We start from the raw sequence: 23,500 nt of genomic DNA on the forward strand, positions 1-23,500 counted from the left end.
AGTGAAGCGCAGGAATGTTCTAATTCACAAATCTTTCTCAGTTCCGCTTCACATAATTGTGATAAATGTGGATGTGACAGCAAGTCAAGCTCTCAGGCTTTCATAGCTGATATTACACGAGAGCTCTGATAACACATGTTCATTTGTCATTAGGGATTCCCAGGAATTCACATAGCACAGAAACCCTGATGATAGCTTAGAGTTGGCCTCCATCCCAAACTGGATTTCTCGATCTGTCTCTGTCACCATTCCCAATGTTAACCGACTGATCAACCTCTCCCACTGTATCAGAACAACGAAACAGTATTGTGCAACACAGCCGTCGTAGTGCCAAAGAGAGTGGATTAGTTCACCTACGTTAGGATCCTAACATGAGCTACAGCAACAAAAAAAAAAAACACAAAAAAGAAGAGAAAGACACCAAATATTTACAGGATATCTTTTCAAACGTGAGACAGGCGGACAGAGATTTGAAAATATTTTCGATAAGAAATATTGCGACAACACACACACTCACACACACACACAAAAACTCACCTGAATGCGATTCAGTATTGCTGATACTGAAAAGAGACCATTAGTATGTGGACAGGGTAGTTTCATTTACGTGGCGAATCACCTATTTTCTCCTCAGCGGGAGCGACTAATTGAGTTCCTGGCAAGGTGCTGGCATCTGCTTTTTACCATGCCTCTCTCACAATTGCACTCCATCAGATGAACAATACATTCCCCATCGACTCAGTTTGTCATTTTAAGCCAGTACTTTATGCATAATGAATGTCTAAAACATGAAGCAATACCTCGCTGGTTACCATGTCATCTCTTTGAAATGAGACGGTTGCTGCTTTTCTGAATGCGTAGTGTAAAGAACAAGGAAACAGCTGTGTGTGTGTGTGTGTGTGCGCGCATGTGTGTGTATGCATGTACGAAAGTTGAAACTTAGGCTGAAACTTGGACTGAGACATCACCATCTTTAAAACTTCAGATATGAAACTCTGTTTATCTAATGTGGTTTGTGTTTTTCACGTGTTTATTTAATCGGTTAAAATCCGTTTTAATATAAGTGTGGATAAAGCTGTGTCTATATTGTTGTCATTTACACACAAATTCCCCGTCAAGCTGTTGTTTGAGTCCATCTACTGACATATGGGTACTGAGAGAATGCAAGAGAAGGAGAGAGAGCGAGAGAGGAAAAGAGAAGAAAACAGAGAGGGAAAAGATGATAACAGAATAAATGTCTGTTTTTTCTGAACAGAAACTCATATGCCCCACACAAATAATGATGACTTGCTATGGAACAAGTGTTGGATCCTGAATTTCTACCCACCTTGTAGTGGGTGTCTTCAATGTGTCAAGCCAGACGAGTGTGACATCTTAAGAGTGGGTACACATGGACATGAGTGTAATCGAGAGTGTTGGTGTATGTGTTTGTGTCACTGTGTCCTTTTTTTAGCAGTTTTGACATCTCTGTGTTTGTTGACTCTTATTGGCATAAAGTCTGATGAAGAAAAGTGATGCTCAAAGACTGAGAACGTCTGACTACACACCGGGTCTGTATATGTCTCCATGGATACTCACGTCAGTAACAGTCTGTCACTGTGTGTCACTGGGTGCGTGGTTGGGCCAAACATGAACCCTGGCATTGAGGGTGTTGTATATGTGTGTGCGTACGTGTGTGTGTGTGTGTGTGTGTGTGTGTGTGTTCCTCGCCCGCCTATCTGTCTCTGGACATTTCCACCACCACCCAGCGACACAATAGAGTCCATTCTCCTGCACTGTCCCCTCTCTCAGGGCTCGAATATCGCCTTCTATTGGAGTTCTTCTCTATCTGTACAATAGAGTCCTTTTCTCTCCTGGGGGAGGGGAGGGGAGCGGGTACTGACCCTCTCAAACACATCCACCCAGTCTGTGCTCTCCCTCTATGCCCGACATCACCTTTTCACCCTCACTATTCTGCTCGCTCTGGGACACAAAATACAGGCCTCCAGGTTCCAGGAAGCCCTTGTTCACAGAATAAGAATAGCGCAATAGGACACACCTGATTCTTCCATTTGTTGCATTGTTGTCCGTTACCCACCTTAGCCGGTTACGCCTCACAGCTATTATTTAGCATGAAATTGAGCTGAAATTCCAAGGAAAGGAGAGCAAATGACCTAAATGCCTACGTGTAACCAAATAACGGGGTAAAGGGAACACACAACGGTGTCTGAGAATTGACACGTCTCTTCCCAAAATCTGGGACGTTACACCTGTGCCTAGCGACACTGGAACAAAGAGAGAAACCTGTCACTCGATCTCAGCCAGTATTCCAGACAGGTACTTTGGCACCTTTAAGGTCTTATTTTAGAGAGCCGATGATGGTGACTGAATGAAGATGAGGTCAGGTATTCAGTTGCTCTGTTGGCACTCCTGAATAAGACTGGAGGTAATGTAGGCAGGACCTGGGCACCTTTACAGATATCCTGTAATACAACCTGAATGGTCAGACTGGCTGAGATTCAGGGCTCACGTGCCAACGTTACTGACGACTGCATGCCAAATACACACATAACAACAACAACAACGACAACACGGTCACAAGCCTCAACGCATCATTATGCTTGGTGCCTATGCGGTTAATAAGGGGGAATTTCAGTAATGCGCTCCAATGGCAGAGAATAGGAGAGATGTTTTGGGCTGTCTCTCTCAAAAGACAATGCCTTGACACAGTTTCTGAATGGTTTGTTTTTCCACACTGGGTCACATTCACATGAGTTGCTCAATTGTGGCCATCTTAAAGAAGAGCGTGTGGTCTTTCTTGAATGTGTTGAATAAAGCTGATTGAGAAACTCTAACAAAAGTGGTCTTTACCTTGAGCAATCTATATTGTGTATTTAATACTGTTACACGCTGCTGCTTTCTGATTATATAGCCAGAAGGCCTAGTCAAAAAAACTATTTACACAGTCACTCGTATAGGGTCTATTCATGCTGTTCCTGTTTCTCACCCTCGGAGATATTCTAACATGTTCATACACATAGAGGCGGGCATTGAAACATTAACAAACACACACTTGTTTTACTTGTTTGTGTGAGGAACCTTGAAATGTTCTTTATTTTGTGATCAACAGTACTGAGTTCACTTAGATAGTTAATGCTTTGTTGTAGGATAGCCCTACTGCTGTCTAACAGCAGAACTTTACGCATGTGCAACTGAATGGTTGTGACCGAATAAGTGAAACTGCACAACTATATCAGATAGTGTGATAAGAAGAGGGCTCTTTGTCTCCTTCCACCAGATGGGGAGAAACACTTTCCCTTCTTGTTCAAGAAATATCTCAATTCAGCAACTGCTGAATGATTTACCAGTATTGAGTAACCAGGGGAGAACAGATAGCCACAGGCAGAGCCAAGACAGAAATGCCTCGTCAACTGATCCAGGATCAGGGTTTTTTTGTTTTTTTGCCTCAGTCCACGGCTGAGTCACAGGACCTTGACTGCCCTTCAAAAAATAACCCAAAAAAATAAAAAAAAAAGAACAGACAGCCATTCGGACCTGGGATGACACCCTTTTGATTTTGAAAGTTAAAAAAAAAGAAAGAAAGAAAGAAAGAAAGAAAGAAATAGAGAAGGAGAAGAGTGCGAGAGCGTTTTAGCTCCAGGCTGTTTCCCCACATGAGTTACAACGCTGGGATAATTCTAATGAAATGTTGCCTGTTCCTGTTCTTCTTCTTCTTCTTTTTCTTCTTCTTCTTCTCATTCCCTCTCTCTCTCTCTCTCTCTCTCTCTCTCTCTCTCTCTCTCTCTTGCTCGATCACTTGTTCAAGCTCTCCCCAGGCATGCTTGACCAAAACAGACGGCTGGCACAGAGTCTCCAGCAGCTGCCCACTCACTCTCTCTTTGCCCCTCATTCTCTCTCCCTCTCTGAGGAGCTAACTACTCATTGAAGTGAACTTTTGTTCTGAAGAAAAAAAAAAAAAGAAATATCTCGGGCTTAACGCGCTTGCCTTTGGCATTTAGCATAACTCGGCATTAATGATGTGCTTGATGATTTTTCGATATTGCTAAGCTGAACTAGGGCATGCACGCACGCACATACACGCACACACATACTCTTACTCAAAACCCATTTCAAAATGAGATGTATGTCATTAACTAAATGAATCTATTGAAATCCTAACTGACAGAATATGTCCCTCTTTGTTGAGTTGACAGGCTTTTCCAGAAAATAGTATGAAACCTACAGGGAAAAAAAGACTTGGCGGATGTAGGGGAAGGAAAGCATTTCACTGAGCTTTAATTTTGTTGATATTTCCATAAAAACAATGTGCGTAGGCCTAGGCGTAGTTATCGAATGGATTTTCCAGCAACATTGAGTAGTTTGTCAGAGAATACTAGTTACAACCTACTGTAAAATGCAAGATTCAGTTTTGCATGTTGTGTAATCTCTTTTGTTTTTTGTTTTTTTGGTGAGCCGCTCTGGCTAGACTGTATTTGTAAGCTCACCCCTCTCGCAACACGTAAATGGAACAGTCTGCTTTTGCTTCCTTTTAAACAGACCATAGGGGTCAAAAACAGGTCATAACCAATTCTTCTTTTGTAGGTGTGTGCGCATGGGAGGAAACGGGGAGGGCATAGTAGGACAAGCCTGAAAGGTGACACCAGCGAGACAAAAGGCGGTCAGCACGGGGTTTGTCAAAGAGCTGGCAGCCCTAGCATGAGTGAAGGTTTCTATTCTGGCCTGACGGTAAACTTGGCACTGCCCCCGTAAAAGACGCGCTCTGTGTCAATGCTGGATCCTTATATAGAGAGGAGAGCTAGGTCAGACCAACCATGTCTGACAGTTGTGTTTCATCACTATGGAAGTCTTTCAGCACACCCTGTATAACACCCAAAATGGCCAACACAAGTTATAGTGCATCTATTACGAGGAACAGAAAAAAAAGTCCTCGTCTAATGTACTGTTTATTTGACCCGTCACTCTGTTATGATGCCGGTTGTTACATGTTATTGGCACCAATTCCGAATGCCTGGGGGCATGATCAGAATTGATGGTTTATGTAAGCAAAACATCTGTGAAATGTTATAAGTTCTGTAAAGAAAGCTGAACACAGATTGAGACGCATGATGGAGCAAAGAGTGACCACTATCTTAGTGAATACACATAAATTCACGACTGCTAACTGGATTGCATGATTATACGACTGCATACGTACAGATTACCAAAACATTGAGCGACGTTTGCTCATGGAACTAAATACAGAGTCGAATTTGACTCACCATCATAGTCAAATTCAACCGGGCATGCCATGACATTATACCAGCGTGTTCACATCAGTCAAGAACAAAAAAAAAAGTCGACAGCGGTTTGGCCGCCGAGGGTAAACTCTAGACAGGTTTAAAAATAACCAACGAAAGTCCAGCTCAAACCACAAGAAAACGAAATGACGATACTATTAAAGATAACATCAAGGAATGAAAGTGACACAGATTATTTACTAAAAACTTCAAGCTTGGATAGCACAGCAGGGACACTGGGACCTCATTGTACATGCTAATGTTATCATAAAATGATGATTCAGTGAGCTCAAATTGACATGTACAATCCGTCGTTTGTGTCAGTCTCACAGGATGTTTCTTCAAGTGTCAATGCAGACAAAATGTCAACATGCTTTTTTTTTTTTTTTTTTAAGTGGTGCAGAGAAATAAAAAGGATGTGAGCGTGTGACACAGAAAACTCTAGCTGATTGGTTTTAGCTTGTTTTCAGCATAGATACGCATCTAAGAAACATTTCGCTCCCCATCATCACAGATATGTTCTTTTATAGAGCCACCTTAGCATTTCAGTTTTTCAATTTACGACATGCATTCGGTATTAGGTGAGAATTTCCATCTCTCACATGGCACAGCAATGCACGTGATTTTACGTTTTAGGTTAACGCGAAAACGAACTTGTTTACTTTGGGTGGGCCTACAATCACTGTGCGGCGACATTGCGGCTTCCTGCAGAACCCAAACCGCACCCTCGATCCCAAACCTCCTGAGCAGGAGGAAGGAGAATTAAGGTCATACCCTGATTGAATGCTAGTCCTAAAAATCTCTAAAAGACGGTCTGGGACACAATATTGAAAGCCCTCTACCAAAAAACTGAGGAAAATCTTCTATAGCCAAGTGAAACATCCATTTAGGCAAAAGGCTGGTTGTCCACTGACTTCTCGTAGGGGTACCTTACGTCCTTTAAAACACTGGTACGCAGAGAAAAATATGTTAAACAAACCGATTTGCCCCCCAAAAACCAAACAGATTTGACTGAGAAATACACCAAAACAGTTTTCAAAACAAGTCAAGAATAGAGGATTCCTACTCTTTTGAGTACAGGCATCAGCAAAGAAATTTGAATCCAATACTTTACGGCCAATCTGAATTCTGAATTAGGATTTCAAAGGGATTAGGAAAGTTTCTAGGATTTCCTTTTGGATCCTTACCTCATGTCCACATCGTAGCTACATCTGAAGGCAAAGATAATCTTGACCACGGGGGTTAAGATAGCGTCTCACGTTAATCAAAATCTTTCCTAACCAGGCATCCTTGGGCCAGACTGAAAATAAATCTCATCTTTCTCGCAGGGGTAACCTGCCTAGTCCAAGGACTCTCATATACGTAGAAAATCTCATTATGCTTCAACAGAGCTCTGCCAAAGGAGGTGAGAGCAGAAGCTTTGAGGTTCATCCCCATCAGATCATCAAACTTCTACGCTATTAATGAGGGCAGAGATTTAAGACTGATAGAAACACAGAAGCGCTGCTGTGTCTTTCTCTTTTCATCCCATCTTTCTTTCTCCCTCTCTCTCTCTCTCTCCTTACCAGGAAAAAAAGATTTGGCTGTGCTCTTTGGTGTTCCACTAGGCAATGTTCCTTCGGGCAAGCGGAATACCAAAAGATGAGGCATGGACTTAGAGAGCCTTTGCCAGATAGGGTGTCTCTGACAGATGTCAGATGAAAAGATGAACAAAACTGGGAGGAGGCATCTCTGATGGTTAAAAAAACAAAACAAAACAAAAAAAATCAAAATAAAGAAAAATCTTCCTCACACAGAAAGAGGACAAGTGAGAGCGAGAGTGAAAGTTTGAAGCAGACCAATGTCTAACTCTTCATCGGATGTGAAGAAACTAACAAAAAACTATTTTGCCCTGAGCCTGGTCAGCGTTTAGACCTTAAACTACGACGGACAGCTCATTTTCGAAAGAACGTCCTTGATAGCTGAAACTATTGATCCTATAGGCCAGTGATTCTCAGGTCCAGTCCTGAGGGCCCCCTGTCCTGCATGTCTTTGTTTTAACTCAGGACTGACACACCTGATTCCACTGATCAATGAATCATCAAGCCCATGACTAGCTCAATTAGGACGGGGTGCCCTCAGGACTGGAATTGAGAATCACTGCGATCGGCGACCATCTCACAGGTGATAAACTAAATCTCATGTGAGATAAACACGCTTATGTTATCAGTACCTTCCAACATTTTATTGTTGGTATTGTTATCCATGTACCACAAATTCAAATGACATGAGCAGCTACTGGTCACTAAATCAGAAAAGTTTTATTACTACCAATTCACTTTGCTCCACTCAAGAAAAAAAACACAAAACATATCTACCTCCCCGTAAGACTGGAATATGCAGGGTATAAGCTACCTAGAGTTTACATGCACTCTGTACCAGAAATGACTCAGTTCTGAGAGAGAAGAGACCTTAAGTGGCCTCATCACAGTTCTAGACCTGTGGCTTTTTGAAACTCGTTAATTATGCATTATCAGTTCCAGAGTCATTTGAATGGTTACTGTAAAGAAAATTATTATAAGATTTGCTTTTACCTACGTTCGGTTCTGCCGGCCGAAAATCATTAAGTGAACCTGAAATCTTGGTTGGCGTGCTCTCCGACAGGATAAACGTAGACAACTCTAACACTCCCTCTACCTCTTGCTCATGCTCATGGTAGCCCGAGCGGTTCGGACGCATGTTCGTGTGTTCTCTAACGTTAGATCCAGGTTTTTCCATGGAAATTTACTTGACAGCCCGTGCGAGCCAAGAATGATCTGGAACGTTTCCAAACATTAAGCTACTTTCAGTAACCTCAAAACACAAATGAAATTTTCTCAGACAAGTGACACAATGCCTAATGACAAGAACATGATAATAATATTAATAATAATAATAATCGGTTAGGGGCAAAAGAAATGAGTGAGAACGGTAAAGCTACAACACTTTTATTCAAACCTTTAGCCGTAAAACTACAGCTGGCGTGACATGTCATCTTATTGAAAACAAGCAAAACGCTAACAGAAGGTAATGTAAATGGGTTTTCTTCCTGCTTCACAAAACAACACACCCACCCAAAGATGCAGTCTCGCAAGTACACGCAAGAAACTGGTTTACTCTCCTCCGTCCCCGACAGCTACACACAAGAAAACGACTTACCCATCGCCTGTGTGAGGTGTACTTAGATTTTCATTGCGGATAAGGAGATGGTCCGGTCTTGGCCTTGATCACAGAGGTAAACGGCATCCCAATTATGTTGCGTTTTAGCCTTTGTTCGCATCAAACCGGTATCTTCTATCTCTGTTACATTTTCTTATGTTTGAGCCACATAGTTTCGGTCTGGCGGTGTCTTCCGAATAGAGGGATGATAAACTACCACCAGCTCCCCAGCTGAGAGAGCGGACGAAATAAGTCTATCCCCTTGTCCGTCCGTCGGCCGTTCTGGCCGAAGCGCGCGTTCGAATATGAGGTGATTCTTGCCTCAGTGACAGCTACAAGAGGAAAAGAAATCCGCCTATGAAGATGAATAGAGAGCACGATCAGTTCGGGTGATTGTTTGGCGAATTAGCGCGGAAGATATGTCCATCCCGGTGTTGCTGATGCGGAGGAAAGCAAAATCTTTCTCGCCTCTTGTTACATAGATTTTGACGCTTTTATGATCCGTTGCCCCCTCCTCTCTCCATTTCTTCGCTGTTATCTGTGAGCCAACCCCGTGCCTCCCTGTGACTGACTCGTCCCACTATATTCTGCTCTAAAATGACGCCTTTCCGCTCATGTACAAACGAGACCCCCTCAACTCTATTTTTCATTCTCTCCTCAGAAATGAGTCGGGGTAGAGGAGGGGGGAACACACGAGACAACAGCTCCTCCCAGTTTGGTTGCTTATCACAGGAGGGAGTGTGGGGGGAAGATTAGAGGATGTGTGAGGGGCAAAAGCAGAGAGCGGGCGGCGCGCACGACTGAAATAAGAACGAAATTGTAAACAGAGGTCGGCAAGCGGCGACGCGTCGACACACGGTTGCCAAGCCGTATTCCGACTGCCGCATTAATACGACTAAATGATTCAGGGGTAAATGGGTGGCACCGTAAAACGACAAAGTAACCGTCATGAAAATGAAAAATTACATCTGTTGAGTTGTATTTCTATGCCTCCCCTCCCATCATACACTAACGTAAGCTATCTTGCTCGCTATAGTGGCTCTCCATTGGCTGTCCAGTGGAGCAAGCACTTTGATTTTCGGTAGCCAGCTGCTTGAGACGGCCCACATGGTGACATAAATGATTGAATACACTTGGTTAAGGTCAACCACGGAAACTCATTTCCTTTGCTTATTGAAAGCTTTGTGCAAGCTGCGCTCAGGGGGTTTAAAGAAAACAGGTTCGCGCAAACTTAGGACATCATACTGAATAGTGGCCTACAGCCTACTTCTTATACAAATAAATTTAGACATTTACAATACTACACGTCTTAAACGTTAATTCATTTGGGCAGTTGTAAGGAACGTGACGGTTTTATTACAGCTATTCTATGCAAATTACATTAGATTACCAAGAATACATACAAAGGATTTTTTGAGGATTTGACAACCAAACCCATGTTAGCTAAATACAGAGAATGATGCACACTTAAGGAGAAAAAATATGCGAACCTCTAGGTCGAGTATGAGCATCCATCTCTGATAAAGGTTGGCACAGATATTTTAGATAATGATAGAGAAGAGATGGTGAGATTATGGCAGGGTCCCATCAAAACCTGCTGCACTTCAATTAAATGTACTGCCAGGTTTTATGCAGTGTTTCTTCAAAAGAACTACCTGCTGTCAGTCATTCACAGTGTAATATCAATCAGCTAAGTGCCCCATACCTTACCGCCAGCATTACGGAGAAGCAGACACAGTCTCGACCATTGTGTCACAGCCTCTACTGTTTATTTCAGCAAGGCACCAGAACTCCAAGTATACAGAAGGACGAAAAAAAAGACACACACACACATATAGATGCGCTCAACATAGATATGTTTTTTTTTTTTTTCCCTTCCCCACGACAGTAAAAACAAAATTCACCTTACACACCCTTTTCTTTCTCATGAGCCCAGAAAGCCCTAGAGGAGTTACGAGGGTGGGAGACGCAGAGATCAAAGCCTCCCCTGAGCAGCTTTGTTAAGTTCCGTCTCTCGTCGCCCCTTTAACATTTCATCATCCATGTCTAACCTGCCGTCACTTGTTCAACATGCACTCGTTTTTTTTTGTTTTTTTTTTTAACAAATGATGAGAGGACACCACTCTATGGTAATTCACGTAACGGTTACTGAACGACGGCGTGATTTTTAAAGAGGAACGAATTTACTGAGACACGTTACAGAAAATGTCATTCAGTGCTGTTTTGACATTCTTCCAAGTGTTCCTGAGGGCCCAGAGGAGGACCGCTATCATCTTTCGGGGGGGGGGGAGAACAAACAGAGAAAGTTTTCAATTCTGACTAGTGAAAGCATGTTTTGGAAATCCAAAACATACAAAGTCGGTCCCTTGACAAAAAAAAAAAAGTAAAAGAAAGAAAGAAACAATTAAAAAAAGACATTATTGATGGAAAACATCTGGTGTGTACTTCCCTTTTCAGTACAATCAATCTCATAGTTCAAATGGATATGGAGTAATTTTTCTCTATGACAAACACGGCACGGTGTCCAACAGCGCCTCATTGTCATTTTGACCATGGTTGCTGATTGGTGATCTTTCAGAAAATATCAAATTTGCAACATACCGCATGCAGAAACAGATTACATGCCGCGTGTATGATAGTCTAGCCCGTTCAAAAAAAAACAGACACTGTAGACCTTCTGTAAACATTCTGTTTACGAATGCAGAGTTGTAAATATTTGCTATTTTCTGAAAGCGACCTTCCTCTCTAAAAGGCCATCCCATTCCGACTCCTCTCGACCCTTCACTGCGGACCCATCCCTTGGCCGTCGCTGTGCTCGGTGCCCCACAGGCGGTAGAAGTGGGTGAAGTCCACGTACGGGGGGACCCGGCCGGTCTCGTCGGGCTGGGCCGCCTGGCTCCCGCGCTGTCTGAACAGGCTTCCGTCCCCTGAGCTGGAGCTGGAGCTCTGGGTCTGGGTGTTGGTGGACTGGAGGGTGGCGGTGGGACTCTGGCTGCAGGGGGAGGACACAGGGACAGGGATCTCACTTATGGGCTGTAAAATATCTACTGACGCGGGACGGACGGGGGCTATCAGTCTACAGATCGTAAAAGGGTCAGGGCGGAAAAAAAAAAGAGACACAGGTACATCAGCGTAGGCGCGTGCCGCATTTGGCGCTACAGGTGAACCGAAAATACCTCAGCTCATTCATGAATGCCTCTGAATACATTTTCAAAATTGTAGCTAAACACATACAAAGAAAAAACAATTGACATTTTTCAGTATTGCCATGCAGCGTTTTGTCACGCTTAGAGGAGAAAGAGTGGACTGTGCCACTCATTGAAAGGGGATGGTTGAGGGAAGGTACCATACCCAGGGGTGGGGGTGCCCCCCTCCAGCGTGGAGGCTGTGTTTGTTCCATTGGTGAGACTGCCCTGTGATGGCATCACTAATGAGAGAGTGACACTGGTCTTACTGGTGCTCTGACTGTTTGAATAGGGTACGGACACTGGGTAGATACGCCCACCTAACGTCAAGAGAGACATAAGAGTTAGAGAAAGCCAGCAGGAATAGCTGTGAAAGTTAAGCAGTTCCCTTGAAAGTCACTCATCAAACACAATTTGACTGTGGTCACCAACTCATCACTACGTGATCAATTAATTATTACGCTATAAGATTTTTCAAAAATTTCTTCTTGGCTTCTTTTTTTCGTACCTCCGAATGCACAGTTCCTGAAAATAACAACCAGATTTCCGCTTGGACTGAATGTACGTGAGTTAACCTCTATACGCAATCACTTCTCCTCGCATGTAATCCAGTAAGAGAGATGGTTTCATGCATCAAGGTGTAACTACGCGTAAGATAAAACTCGATCCCCGTCTGTCAATACTGCTCGTGCCCTTTTTCAGAACAGGATCTATTTCTGCTTACAGTTCATACATATCATGTGCACAGATATCTGATAGAGCAAGAGGCAGAAGAAAGGAAGAGAGAGAGAGAGAGAGGAAGAGAAAGAGAGAATGAGACAGCCGTTCCCTGTACCCTGCGTGGGAGTGAGCGACCCATCAGGGAGGTTGTAGTTGATGGTGCGAATCAGCAGGGTCATGTCCTCGTGCCGGGCGCAGTGAGGGGCTCGCTGTCTTCCGCTGGCGTAAGCGTCGTGATGGAGACGCTTCACCCGCTCCACCACCGACTTGGCCACCGCCTCTAGGCTGCTCTGCAGAGCCAGCTCTGCCGCTACCATGGCCACCATTTCCTGTCAGTAGAGTGAAACCAACCTCAGACATTTCCTACCGGTACACCATTCACACCAGACCACAGTCATGTCATCAACAGGGACTGTGTTTGTCAGAATGTGAACGGTTGACAGTTGTCATATTGGAATGACATGGCTGACTGGCAGTGCTAAGAGACCATACCTGATTGGCTTGTTCAGGCCCGTGGGCGGACTCAAGAGCCTTGATTAGCCCTTCGGACATGAGCAACAAGAAACCTGTTACTCCATCCAATGACTGGCCCCCATGGATTTCAGGCTCTGCGATTATTGGTTTACTTTTGGCAGCACTGGAATACAGGTTGGAGAAAAGTGGACGAATTGAGTAACGTAGAGATTACAGACAAGAGAGAAAGATGAAAGACAAATACATTTAAAACATTTACCATTTAAGCATCAACAAAAGCAAACCTATTTCACTATTTTTCCTCTAACACTGTTTCTGTTGAAGTCTTTGTCTTTGCCATTCTGCCAACACTAGTGGGAAATTCAATTAAGATTTTTTCTTTTTTTTCTCGACGATAATTTGAATCACATTCAAAGCCTCAGATGTCTTTTCTTGGCCACAGAAAACAGAGCAGGAAATTGGAGTTCTTGGTGTTCAGGTTAATAGCATTTGAAGGGGCTCAGAGCTGTAATGCTGGACTTGGACTACAGTCAAGCCAGAAACCTGCAGTCCAGACCACAGGAAACCAGGCTAAAGTAAAGGCCGGTCGTCTCGAAATGAACCGAATGCCTGCTTCTGAAGCACGGGACTGAAAAAGCTTTCAGCGCTAAACCGCACTTATTGAAATCTTCCATGCATTATTTCATACGCAAATCTACGTTTCCTACGACGCTGAGTTCTACTGCGACTCCGGACTGAAGGGTATTCTGTCCTGAGTGGAGTGTGTAGCTTAACGCGGTGCTTACCGCCATAAAATATATATAAGGCCTTCTACAATCGAGGCATTACTGAGCTGATGCCATCATCCCAGAAATGGGACCCATGGTAAAATGCACGAAAGTTGCACGTCCGGTTACCCAAAGCGACTCGTTTAAAGAAACCTCCTGTCACACGGGGTCCTAAAAACAGTCAACAGCATTATGACTGGGTTAAACGATAACCACTTGATGTCGAGCCCTTTTTTTTATATTTATATACCTTTGTTTAGACTGGGCCACCTTTAACCAAGGATCGTGACCCTTGCATGTGATGCTGGCCCACAGTGCATAAAAAACATCAAAGCTAGTCAGACTAAAGACAAAAGAGTGTATTTATGAAAAGCAATGATTAACAGTTTTTCTACACACGGTTAAAAAGCTTTTTTTTTGTGCTATGAAAGCTGTGCTAAAGGTCATCTACCAGTCACCTAATCTTACCTAAGAATATCAATGTCGGTGTAGTTAAATTTAACCTTGTAGTCCCCAATCCTCCTTGTGCTGCTCTGGCCGGCAATGAGCCCTGCCTGCCGCAGACGGGCTGGGTCCAGACCTGAGACGCAGACAGAGGAAAGAGCAAATGAAATGAGAGAGAAAGAGAGGCTGAGAGTCAGTGGAATGAGCTTCACTTGAACTAATGGCTTAATCATTACATTACAGTTACACTATTGGTAACAAACATGATCTAAACAGCACATTACAAAAACCCATTCCGGGTATTAATATTGAAGATAAAATGTATAATATTTAATATAATTTAATATATAATGCATGTATGTATATATATGTGTGTGTGTGTGTGTATATATATATATATATATATATATATATATATATATAATGTGTGTGTGTGTGTGTGTGTGTGTACTGGAACAGTTTCACAATAGTTTGTCAACTGAACATTTTTAAAAAACATGACACTGATTTAAAAAAAATGTTCTTCATATTTAGTTCAGATCTGAACATCTGAACTCACCGAGCTGGGCGAGTCTAGTGAGCTCATCTTCGTTATCGGTCGTGTGAGGTCGGCCGATCTGGATCACCTGGTTCTGACCATCGCTGGTGTACTTGCAGAGCAGAGCCCGATTGGTTCCTGCGTGTGTGGCAACACGAGGCCCCACCCAAAAAAAAGGGGAAATTTAGACACCCTATCATACTACATGTCTAAACTAAGAACAAACAGTGACAAAACAAGATAAAAAAAAAAAACACCAACACTTTTTTTCCCCCTCCCAGCCATCATGCGTTCCTACTGTCTTTGTCCTTGTAATTCCCAGTAGGTAGGTACACACCACCCTTCACGCCCAGTGACGTAAACCTCTGGGCAAAAGTCATGTATTTGAACATTATAACAGCGTAGCGGTCTGAAACGATTAGCATTACACTGGGGCCCATGCCAGTGACACAGAGCTAAATAAGGTCGTTCTCCGACTCTCTTGTTTGACCTTGCCCGGGAGGAATAAACTTTTACAAAAATAACCGACCGCTCCAGGTCAGCAGCACCCAAAAATGTTCTTCTATCCAGCCAGGTCAAATGACTAGAAAAAAAAAAAAAAAGAAAAAAAAATGATCCTGGGAGACTGACAGTCTTGGCATGAAACAGACCGAAAAGCGTCTGGATTGTCAGACAGCGAGAGTAAGGCTTGGTAATTACCTCATAAGAAATCATTAGGAGAATGGGTTTGGCTGAGATCGACCAAGGGCTGCTCTTCAGGGGGAGTGAGGGAGAAGAAACCGCTTATGGTAACTCTGATCAGTTTTCCTTTTTCCTCAATTATCATTTCCCGCTGACCACCCCTCAGGACCTTTTTTTTTTTTTTTTTTTTTAATTTTTGCCCCGGTAAGTATGCAATATTTAAGGCTCGTCATTTTCAGCTGTCATAAACACTCCCTTACACACTTCCCATATTTTTTTTTCTTCAAAAGCGCAATTCGTAACTCGTGTTCGTCGTGCCGAGAACATTTGGAATTTGCGAGGGATAAACATTATATTGTGTTTATTACACGGTGATGCCTTTTGGTGGTGAAATTAGCTTTGTGGGAACTAACGTGACACGTGTTAGGGTCTGAACTGAGGGGAAAAAAAAACAGTAAGTTGAGTGAAAAACAGGCAGGAAGATAAAAAAAAATCTTTAGCTGACTATGACAAAAAAAAAAATCAGGCTCGTCAGGGGTGACTGAAAAGATCAAATGGGGTGAGAAGTGTTTGTGGTTTAAAGACTCTGCTGTACAGATGGATTCTGGCTCTGAATACTGTCATTTTTATAACACATTTATCACTGGTTTTTAGGCTATTGTGCGTTTAAGTCAACTGTCATACTTCTTTCTTCATTATTACCAAACATTGATTAACTCGTTTTTTTTTTTTTTTTTGGTAGAACAAAAAATGTGCCAATGTTATTCTGTATATTATATACCTGCATTTAGCATTTTTCAGGTGCAACTAAGCATGCGCTTGCCATTTATTTCTTTAACCTTTATTTATGCAGACAATTAAGAACCAATTCACAATGGTGAGGTGAGGGGCAAGGTAAAACTATAAAATCAGGAGAGGAGAAAGTCAGATAGAGGGAATGAGAACACAAGAGTGAGGCCAAGATGAGACAAGAGAGAGCAACAAAATGAAACGGAGAAATAGACACAAACCATATTACACGGCGTAAACGTGAAGAGAATAATACATTTGGCAAAAATAACGGCCAATGTTATCGCAAGCATGAAATAAATAAACGTTTATGATAGAGCGCACGAAAAGAAAAAGAGTCCAGACCTGCATGACCATTCAATATGTCTGTGGAAATTTTGAAAAGTTTTTCAAAACGGATGGAAACTCGCAAATATATATATATATATATATATATATATATATATATATATATATATATATATATCGGCAGCCTATAAATGTGTGTGTGTTAGGGTTCTGGGACTGGGGCGAGCTGGAAAATCCTGCATTGCATTTGGGGGAGGAAGGCGAAAAAACACGAGGAAAGACAAATTGCAAAGGGAACAGAAACTAAACATTTCGGGAGGTTTAAAAAAAAAAAACCCTCTTCATTGCATTTGGGAGGTCAGTTGCTGTATTGTATTTTTTTAGCCGTAGGCCTGGGGGTTCCTTTAGAAGTCACAGATCAAATAGAATTAGAGAAGCCTGACCAGTTCATCATTATATGAACAACATTAAACCATTATATCATCATCAGTTGTTTCCATTCATTATTAGGCTATTCAAATTTCCTCTTTTTCAAATTTTAAACATTTGGCTTTTTGAAATATCGCTACTTCCAAGCACACTGTTCTTGAAAATAATATCTGGATTCAAACTTGGACTGTTTGTGTGTGTGACTCTGTGTGTGTGTGTGTGTGTGTGACTGTGTGTAAGCAGCAGGAGGTTGAATACAGTATATGTGATGTGTAGTATGTAATACATACCCACATTAGCAATGTATAATTTATTGTTGAGTATAAGAGCCACAACTGCAGTGGCCCCTCCAGACACTTCTTGCTCCAGGGTCTTCAGTCTCTCTGCAATCTTCTGAGACTGTGGAGACAACTGATGGACAGGTTTGCCCTAAAGAAGGGAAGGAAAACAAAAGATAGGGTTTGAAACACAAAGAGAAGGAAACGGGATGACAAGAAAATATGCTTTAGCAAAACGCTCTTAACCGTAGTGAGTAAGAATCCACTGACTCTCTTTACGTAGGAAGTGTGTGAGAAGTTTAAAAAAAAAAAAAAATTCTGCTTTGTAAAACCCTCAAAGGTATTAGTAGAGTCTATCTCGAATTCAATCGTGATTGAGAGTGAGCATTTCGTAAAAGTATGAATGAAAGAATACGACTTATGGGACACTACCTAAAAAAAGTGATGTTTTTCTGAAACTTTGACAGCTTATCCTGAGTGAAGGATGTGAAATCAGAGGCACTTCAGGGTGATAATGTTCTATAGCATAGTAACCTTGAGCATGACGTCCAAGAAACTGGAGGGGGGGCGGGGGGGGGGGGGCTCATAGGGCCACCTGAAAAGATTTAATTGGTATGTGTCTCCATCTAGCAACAGAAAAAGTAGTTCCCATGGAAATCGGGTGCTTGATGAAGGGAGGTGGGGGTGGGGCTCTGTTTAAGAACACGTTTATTTTACAAATGGAGGGAGCTTGAAGCATTGTAGAAATGTTCCTTTGACATTCTCGCTTCTGCGGTGTGCATGTGTGTGGGTGCAGAAGTCCTTGACTTGGTGTGATTCTATGAGCTTGCTTCAAAACACACTCATGTTCTCTTACCTCAGGAAGCTGCGCCTGTAGGTTAGCTTTCTCTGCCAGCGCGTCATCGATGGTATCAAAGTAACTTTTCTCTACCACATCAAAGGCCTTGAACATGGCAGAAAGAGCCGGAAGGGTATTAATGAGAAACGCGAGTGAATGGGCTATTTGACCATTCAACTACACTCACGCAGTCGAACTTATCTATCAAACCTGGAACGACTCATTAGACTGTGTTACTAGCAAACAAGTGTGGAACACGTGCTGTTACACACTAAAATCAGATTTCACTTAAGTATGTTTACATTTAAGCATAAACATAATTAGACAAAGGTTTTGAAGTTAAAACAGAACCCTACAGGCCTAAAGCATCATTTTCTTGAATAATGAAATATTGACCAACAAATGAAATTCTATGAAGATGAATGTGAACAAGCCATTGTTCTTGAAGCAAGACAATCTCCTCTCACCTGGGAGAGGATTCTGCGGACATCCGCGTCAGAATGACTGGAGTTGAGCTGGCCCAACAGAAGCTCTGCCGTCAGGCACTGGGAGACAAAGTTTGCAACCCGACTCCCATCAAAACCATTGAAAACCCCGTACAGGAAGCAGGAGTCAGTGCTGCAATAACATGGGTTTAATATTTATTGCAAAAAGTATTACTACCTAAGAATTGTATCTTACACAGTTTTAATTTCGCCTACAGTACACACTGGGGTCTTAGCCATTCCCTAACATCCTATACACAGTTTGGGATCATCAAAAGAAAACAAATTTCAAATGAGTTTTTGTTTGCTTAAGGATATATATTATTGAAAGATGAAGGGTTAACACTGATGTTAAAGACTCCAATGCACAATACATATGAATACAAGGGGAAAAGCCCCATGTCATTCTTCCTTAGCTAAGGGAGAAGCCTATGGAAGCAACACTGCCTCTCAAGAGTTTAGGTGACAGTTAACAAGAACAAAATACATTAAATAATTCCTCTTATAATCCCTCTGATGATTAGTTTTCAACCAGCCTCAGACTGTCAATCAAAGGATTTACGAATATTCTAATTCAGTGCTGACCATCAGGTTTCAGTGGCCTGAACACCAGTGTTACACAGCGGGGAAGGTTCTAGCCCTGGTCATCACCTGAATCTGAAGTGGCCATCCTCGTTGGGATGACTCTGAGTGCCTTTGCCATCTGGGCCGTACACACAGTTTGGTGCCGTGCCCACACCACACAGCTGGCACAACGGGAGGTCATCTGTCCAGCTCTGATGCTAAATCAAAACAACAGTGATGATGCGGTTAACGGGCAGGGCTGACATCTGATGTCTTTTGCTGCGGCGATATTAAACAAATCATATCAGCACGTCCTAAAAATCGCCTTCTGAAACCATTAAACAAACAAATTCAGTGTTGTGTTTCCGACCAAACATCGAGTAAGTTCTGACGTAACCAAATAGAAACCCTGACTCATCTCAAGTAAAAGTGCCTATCAAAACAGAGTCTAAAGAAGCCATTAGTATTTTTTTAATAGTTGCTGCTAATCCCGACCGACGCACTAAAATATGCAAACGAAGACAATTGGTCAGTTGACGTTACCCTATATTATGGGCAATTACATGCTAGAGTAGCGTTGGCTAACAACAAACATGAACAAAACACTAATTAACCAGTCACTGCAGACTACAAACAGTGTCTTCTTTGAAGCAAGTAAATGTCCCCATTTGCTCGAGATTACTGTCTATATCCCTCTGCAAGACAAAACAACAATCAGAGTGACTATCTGTGAAGAGTTTAGAAATTTCACCTCTGTGCTCGCTAGCTTAAAGGGAAGTGCCGCAAGCGACACTACCTACTCGCCAGTATTGACGCTGTTGACTGCATCCTAAGACATTTTAATAACAAGTATCATACTTTCATAAAAACTCTACGTTAAGAGTTCATGTTTAGCGGCAACACGCGAGCGTCATTTAACATCACTCAAATGAACTCAAACACTAATGCAAACTAAAGCATTTCATATGTTCTTACGCTGTGCATCAGACTCCTCCGTTGAGCCGCCATCTTGAGCGGAACTGTAAAATAACTTTTGGTTGAGTCATTAGCAACTACGTTGCGCGCAAAAGTGCAATGCCGCAGATGTACAACTCAAATGGATAGGGCACTGATACACAATTATGTTATCCACTGTCGAGAACGTGATGTATTTATCATTGTATTTACAAACTTCGTCCAGTGCGCATTTCTGCTGCTCAACAAGGAAAATTAGATGTGTCTTTTATTTTGCTACCATCTTGTGGAGAAAAATGAACTAAATCTAACTTCAGGTCTCGGCACAAAAAGTAAATAAATTCATCAAGGCCGAATATGACATCAAGTAACTCCACAGTTCACTTTATTCAGAAATTGTCTGAATTGCAAGCTAATTCCATTCAGGCTCCTAGATCCCTCAGAGGACTGCTGCGTTTTCCAAGAGTTCTCAATGGACGCTTACATTTCTGGACAAACAGAGAAGACCAAATAAACTCTTTTTTCAAACACCCTGTTGAGTTATTTCACGATGATGTGGCGGAAGGGCTGTTAAGCAAGGAGGTATTGTCTCCATCAGAATCTTAAAGGACTAGTGAGCTTGATTTTCCACAGAAGATAAACGCAACTGAATTCATGAACTACGTCCATGACAGTACAGAGAGAGACAAAACCGAAAGCCAAACTGAAGCTGTGCCTTCTCTCTGTTTGCTGTGTAATATAGACCGTCATGTTTTATATGGCTCCCTGAACTTTTGGACAGTTGTCATCTCTTATTCCCCCTCTAAGCTGCATGCCAATGGAGCATGATATCACTGTGGGTGCCTGCATAATGTTGCATCCAGGTGGACAGGGGTATACCTCACTGTGTTCTGTGAACAATGAGTTTGCCCCAACACAACAAAATTTCCAAGGATGTTTTGTTTTGTGTGTACGGTATTGCTTAAACAAGGCTTCCTCAAAAATACCAATGGTGATTTAACTATAGAGCAATAGTTACAGACTTACAAAACTCATATCCCTCATCAGCTAATACTCGGTTCTTCGTAACATGTTTGTCATGCTTACCCTGATTCTGTTAAAATATGAAAAGCGTTATAACAATAAAGTGTAATAATGAATGTTGTATAACCAACACAGTTATCACTTAATCGTGTTCATCCACAAATTATGAGCAAAGTTAAGTGTCGTTACCCCTGAAAGAAAGGCTTTATATCACAGGGTCTAACACAGGCCTTGCTCAGTGTTTACAGTTCTTGCCCAGCATTCAAACTGAGGTAAAGACTCAGTCGATGACTCTCTCTGTTGCTTATCTGAATAAGGCTAAGTCCTGAAACTGCTACTTCCTTCCCTTTGTGCCTCAGAGTGTCATGAACTGCAGAGTGCAGTTAGAGCGAAGACCAGCAAGTGGTGCAAAATCCCCTTGAGTCAAGCAAATCAAGAGCCAAAACGATCTTTCACTTTTGTTCACTCTCGTTGATTAATGAACCTGTTCCTTACTTGGGTCCCATCGGTCTGATCTGAGTTTGGATTCAACCCAGTAAAGGAAATAACTTGAAATTTAATCAATGAACAACAAAAAAAAAGTGTTTATAGCAAATAAATACCCGCAAACAGTTCATGAACTGAACTTACCAGCTAATAAAATGAACTTTAGTTTGTTCCCTGAACTGACTACTTTGAAAATGAATGGGCCCTTTACTCTCTCTCTCTCAAACACACACAAAGTTGTTTCAACTTAAAACGACATAGACAAGCATAACTTATTTGGATTTTTATTGTTACGTACTGAATAAAATTCATCACATTCAAAAAAAAAAAAAAAAAAATCCACGCAGTAGATCAGTTTCATTTCCAGCTATTCATAATTACACAGAAAAAGATCACACACAATCCTACATGTTTATATACTTTTTGTTTGTGGTTTTCTTTTCATTGCACTTATTATTAAAATAATAATAATAAAAAAAGAACCTGAAAACCTCTGAACCTGAAAGCAAAGGTTAAAAGAAGGAGGAGCAGGAGGTGCACAAACACAAAAAAGGACCACACAGCTCACCATATTGCAAATCTGACTTTGTTTTTTACAGAATTATCTTAATGCCCTAAAAGAAATGTTTATTTATTTCAAAAACACTCATAGAGACTGATTACAGATGTACATATATAGTTACATGAACACTTTAGAGATTGCAAAGCACTGTATAGCTTAATGTCTATTATATTTATGTGATTATTACTGATCAAATCTTCTGTAATCTAAGACATTAAGAAACTTCTGAAATATAAGTATCGTTTTAGATATATATTTCCAACAAAAACAGCAGTGAAAAAAACCCACCATTAATCACGACTTGTACACTTCAGGAATATTATGATTCTGTGTATTTCTTGGTGATTATTCAAAAGTGTCAATTTTATGATAAATGTTTTTTAAAAAAATAACAATGTATGATTGATTTTTGTTTTTCTAAGAACCAGACACAGTTAGCACTTTGGGTATGCTCGTCGGCTGAGTTTATGTGTAAGCATAGTTAATGATACAATGCAAGGCTGCAGCAGCTACTTTCAGAGGATGTTGAAAACAAAAACAAAAAAACAAACAAACAAAAAAACAAACACCTGGAGTGTCTCATTCAGGCAGGGCTGTTTGGTTGGCAGTCACCATAAAGATGTGAATAGCTTCGAAGTACATCATCTACCAGTATGTCAAACACACACACACACACACACACACACACACACACACACACACACACACACACACACACACACACACACCATAAGAAGGAGTGGGTACTGTAGCCAAACTGACCAAAGTTTTGTGAGTCAACAAGTGTATATCATAAACGGACAAACTACTGTTAATTAGCCTACACATGACTCTGTTGTCTCAAGAGTATAGAAACAGCCAACTGAATGCTGTTTATGTCAGCTATGTGTCCCTCACTGAATACATTGTGGGTTAGAGATCCCTGCAGACCGTCTGTCAGTGAGAATAAATTACAAGGGACTCTTGGCAGTTTTCGGTGTGCGTGTGATTACAGAATCATCCCATTGCTCATTGTCATTCACACTGCAACAAAATGTGCATCTACACCAAACACACTCACACATGCATACTGTAAATTTTCATACAATTCAAATATTTCAGCATTAGTTGTAGCAGTTAAGGAAAATGGCAATCATAGAATGAGAGTGTGTATATGTATATGTATATGTATATGTATATGTATATGTATACATGTATGTCTATATGTAAGTGTACTGGTATGTGAATGTGTGTGTGTATGTTTATATGAGTGTGTGTATATAAATATATATGTTTTGACCTGATGAATATTAGACCTGTGTGATACACAATCCTCTGATGAAACACAAAATGTCAAGCATTAGTAAAGAACTAAACAACACCAGTACTGTCAGCCTGAAGGCAAACTGGTATTATCGCAAGCACTGATCTAGAATGGAAACACTTCTCTCTCCACTCTCCACTCTCCAAGTCTTAAACCTCCTTTTATTCTACTACTCGACCTCCAATAACCCTGTACCACCCATGCCCACCCGTTCCCCCCCGTTACACCCCTCCTGTGAC

The 23,500-nt window shown here is 41.7% G+C and overlaps 1 protein-coding gene across 1 annotated transcript; it reads right to left on the reverse strand.

Annotated features, from left to right (window-relative positions):
• Positions 1–10,760: 10,760 nt before the first annotated feature.
• tab1 (TGF-beta activated kinase 1/MAP3K7 binding protein 1) lies at positions 10,761–19,941 on the reverse strand. The gene is made up of 11 exons (XM_030781640.1): positions 19,909–19,941; positions 19,021–19,151; positions 18,352–18,502; positions 17,903–17,989; positions 17,059–17,197; positions 14,603–14,719; positions 14,068–14,179; positions 12,851–12,995; positions 12,474–12,687; positions 11,805–11,958; positions 10,761–11,445 (listed from the first exon to the last, which is right to left on the reverse strand). The coding sequence occupies exons 1-11, from the start codon at positions 19,939–19,941 to the stop codon at positions 11,235–11,237; spliced, it is 1,494 nt and encodes a 497-aa protein (XP_030637500.1). The 3' UTR covers positions 10,761–11,234.
• Between the last annotated feature and the right edge of the window lie 3,559 nt (positions 19,942–23,500).

The sequence above is a fragment of the Chanos chanos genome, chromosome 8 (genome assembly GCF_902362185.1).
Source record: "Chanos chanos chromosome 8, fChaCha1.1, whole genome shotgun sequence".
Lineage (NCBI taxonomy): Eukaryota > Metazoa > Chordata > Actinopteri > Gonorynchiformes > Chanidae > Chanos > Chanos chanos.

Bases quoted from the DNA above. Each gene is read 5' to 3' on its own strand.
- tab1 (XM_030781640.1), bottom strand. From the start codon at position 19,941: ATGGCGGCTCAACGGAGGAGTCTGATGCACAGC. The intron at 18,503-19,020 runs GTGATGACCAGG...ATGTTATTGCAG, and splicing joins GATGGCCACTTCAGATTCAG to CACTGACTCCTGCTTCCTGT. The intron at 11,446-11,804 runs GTATGGTACCTT...CTCCCCCTGCAG, and splicing joins GGGGGCACCCCCACCCCTGG to CCAGAGTCCCACCGCCACCC.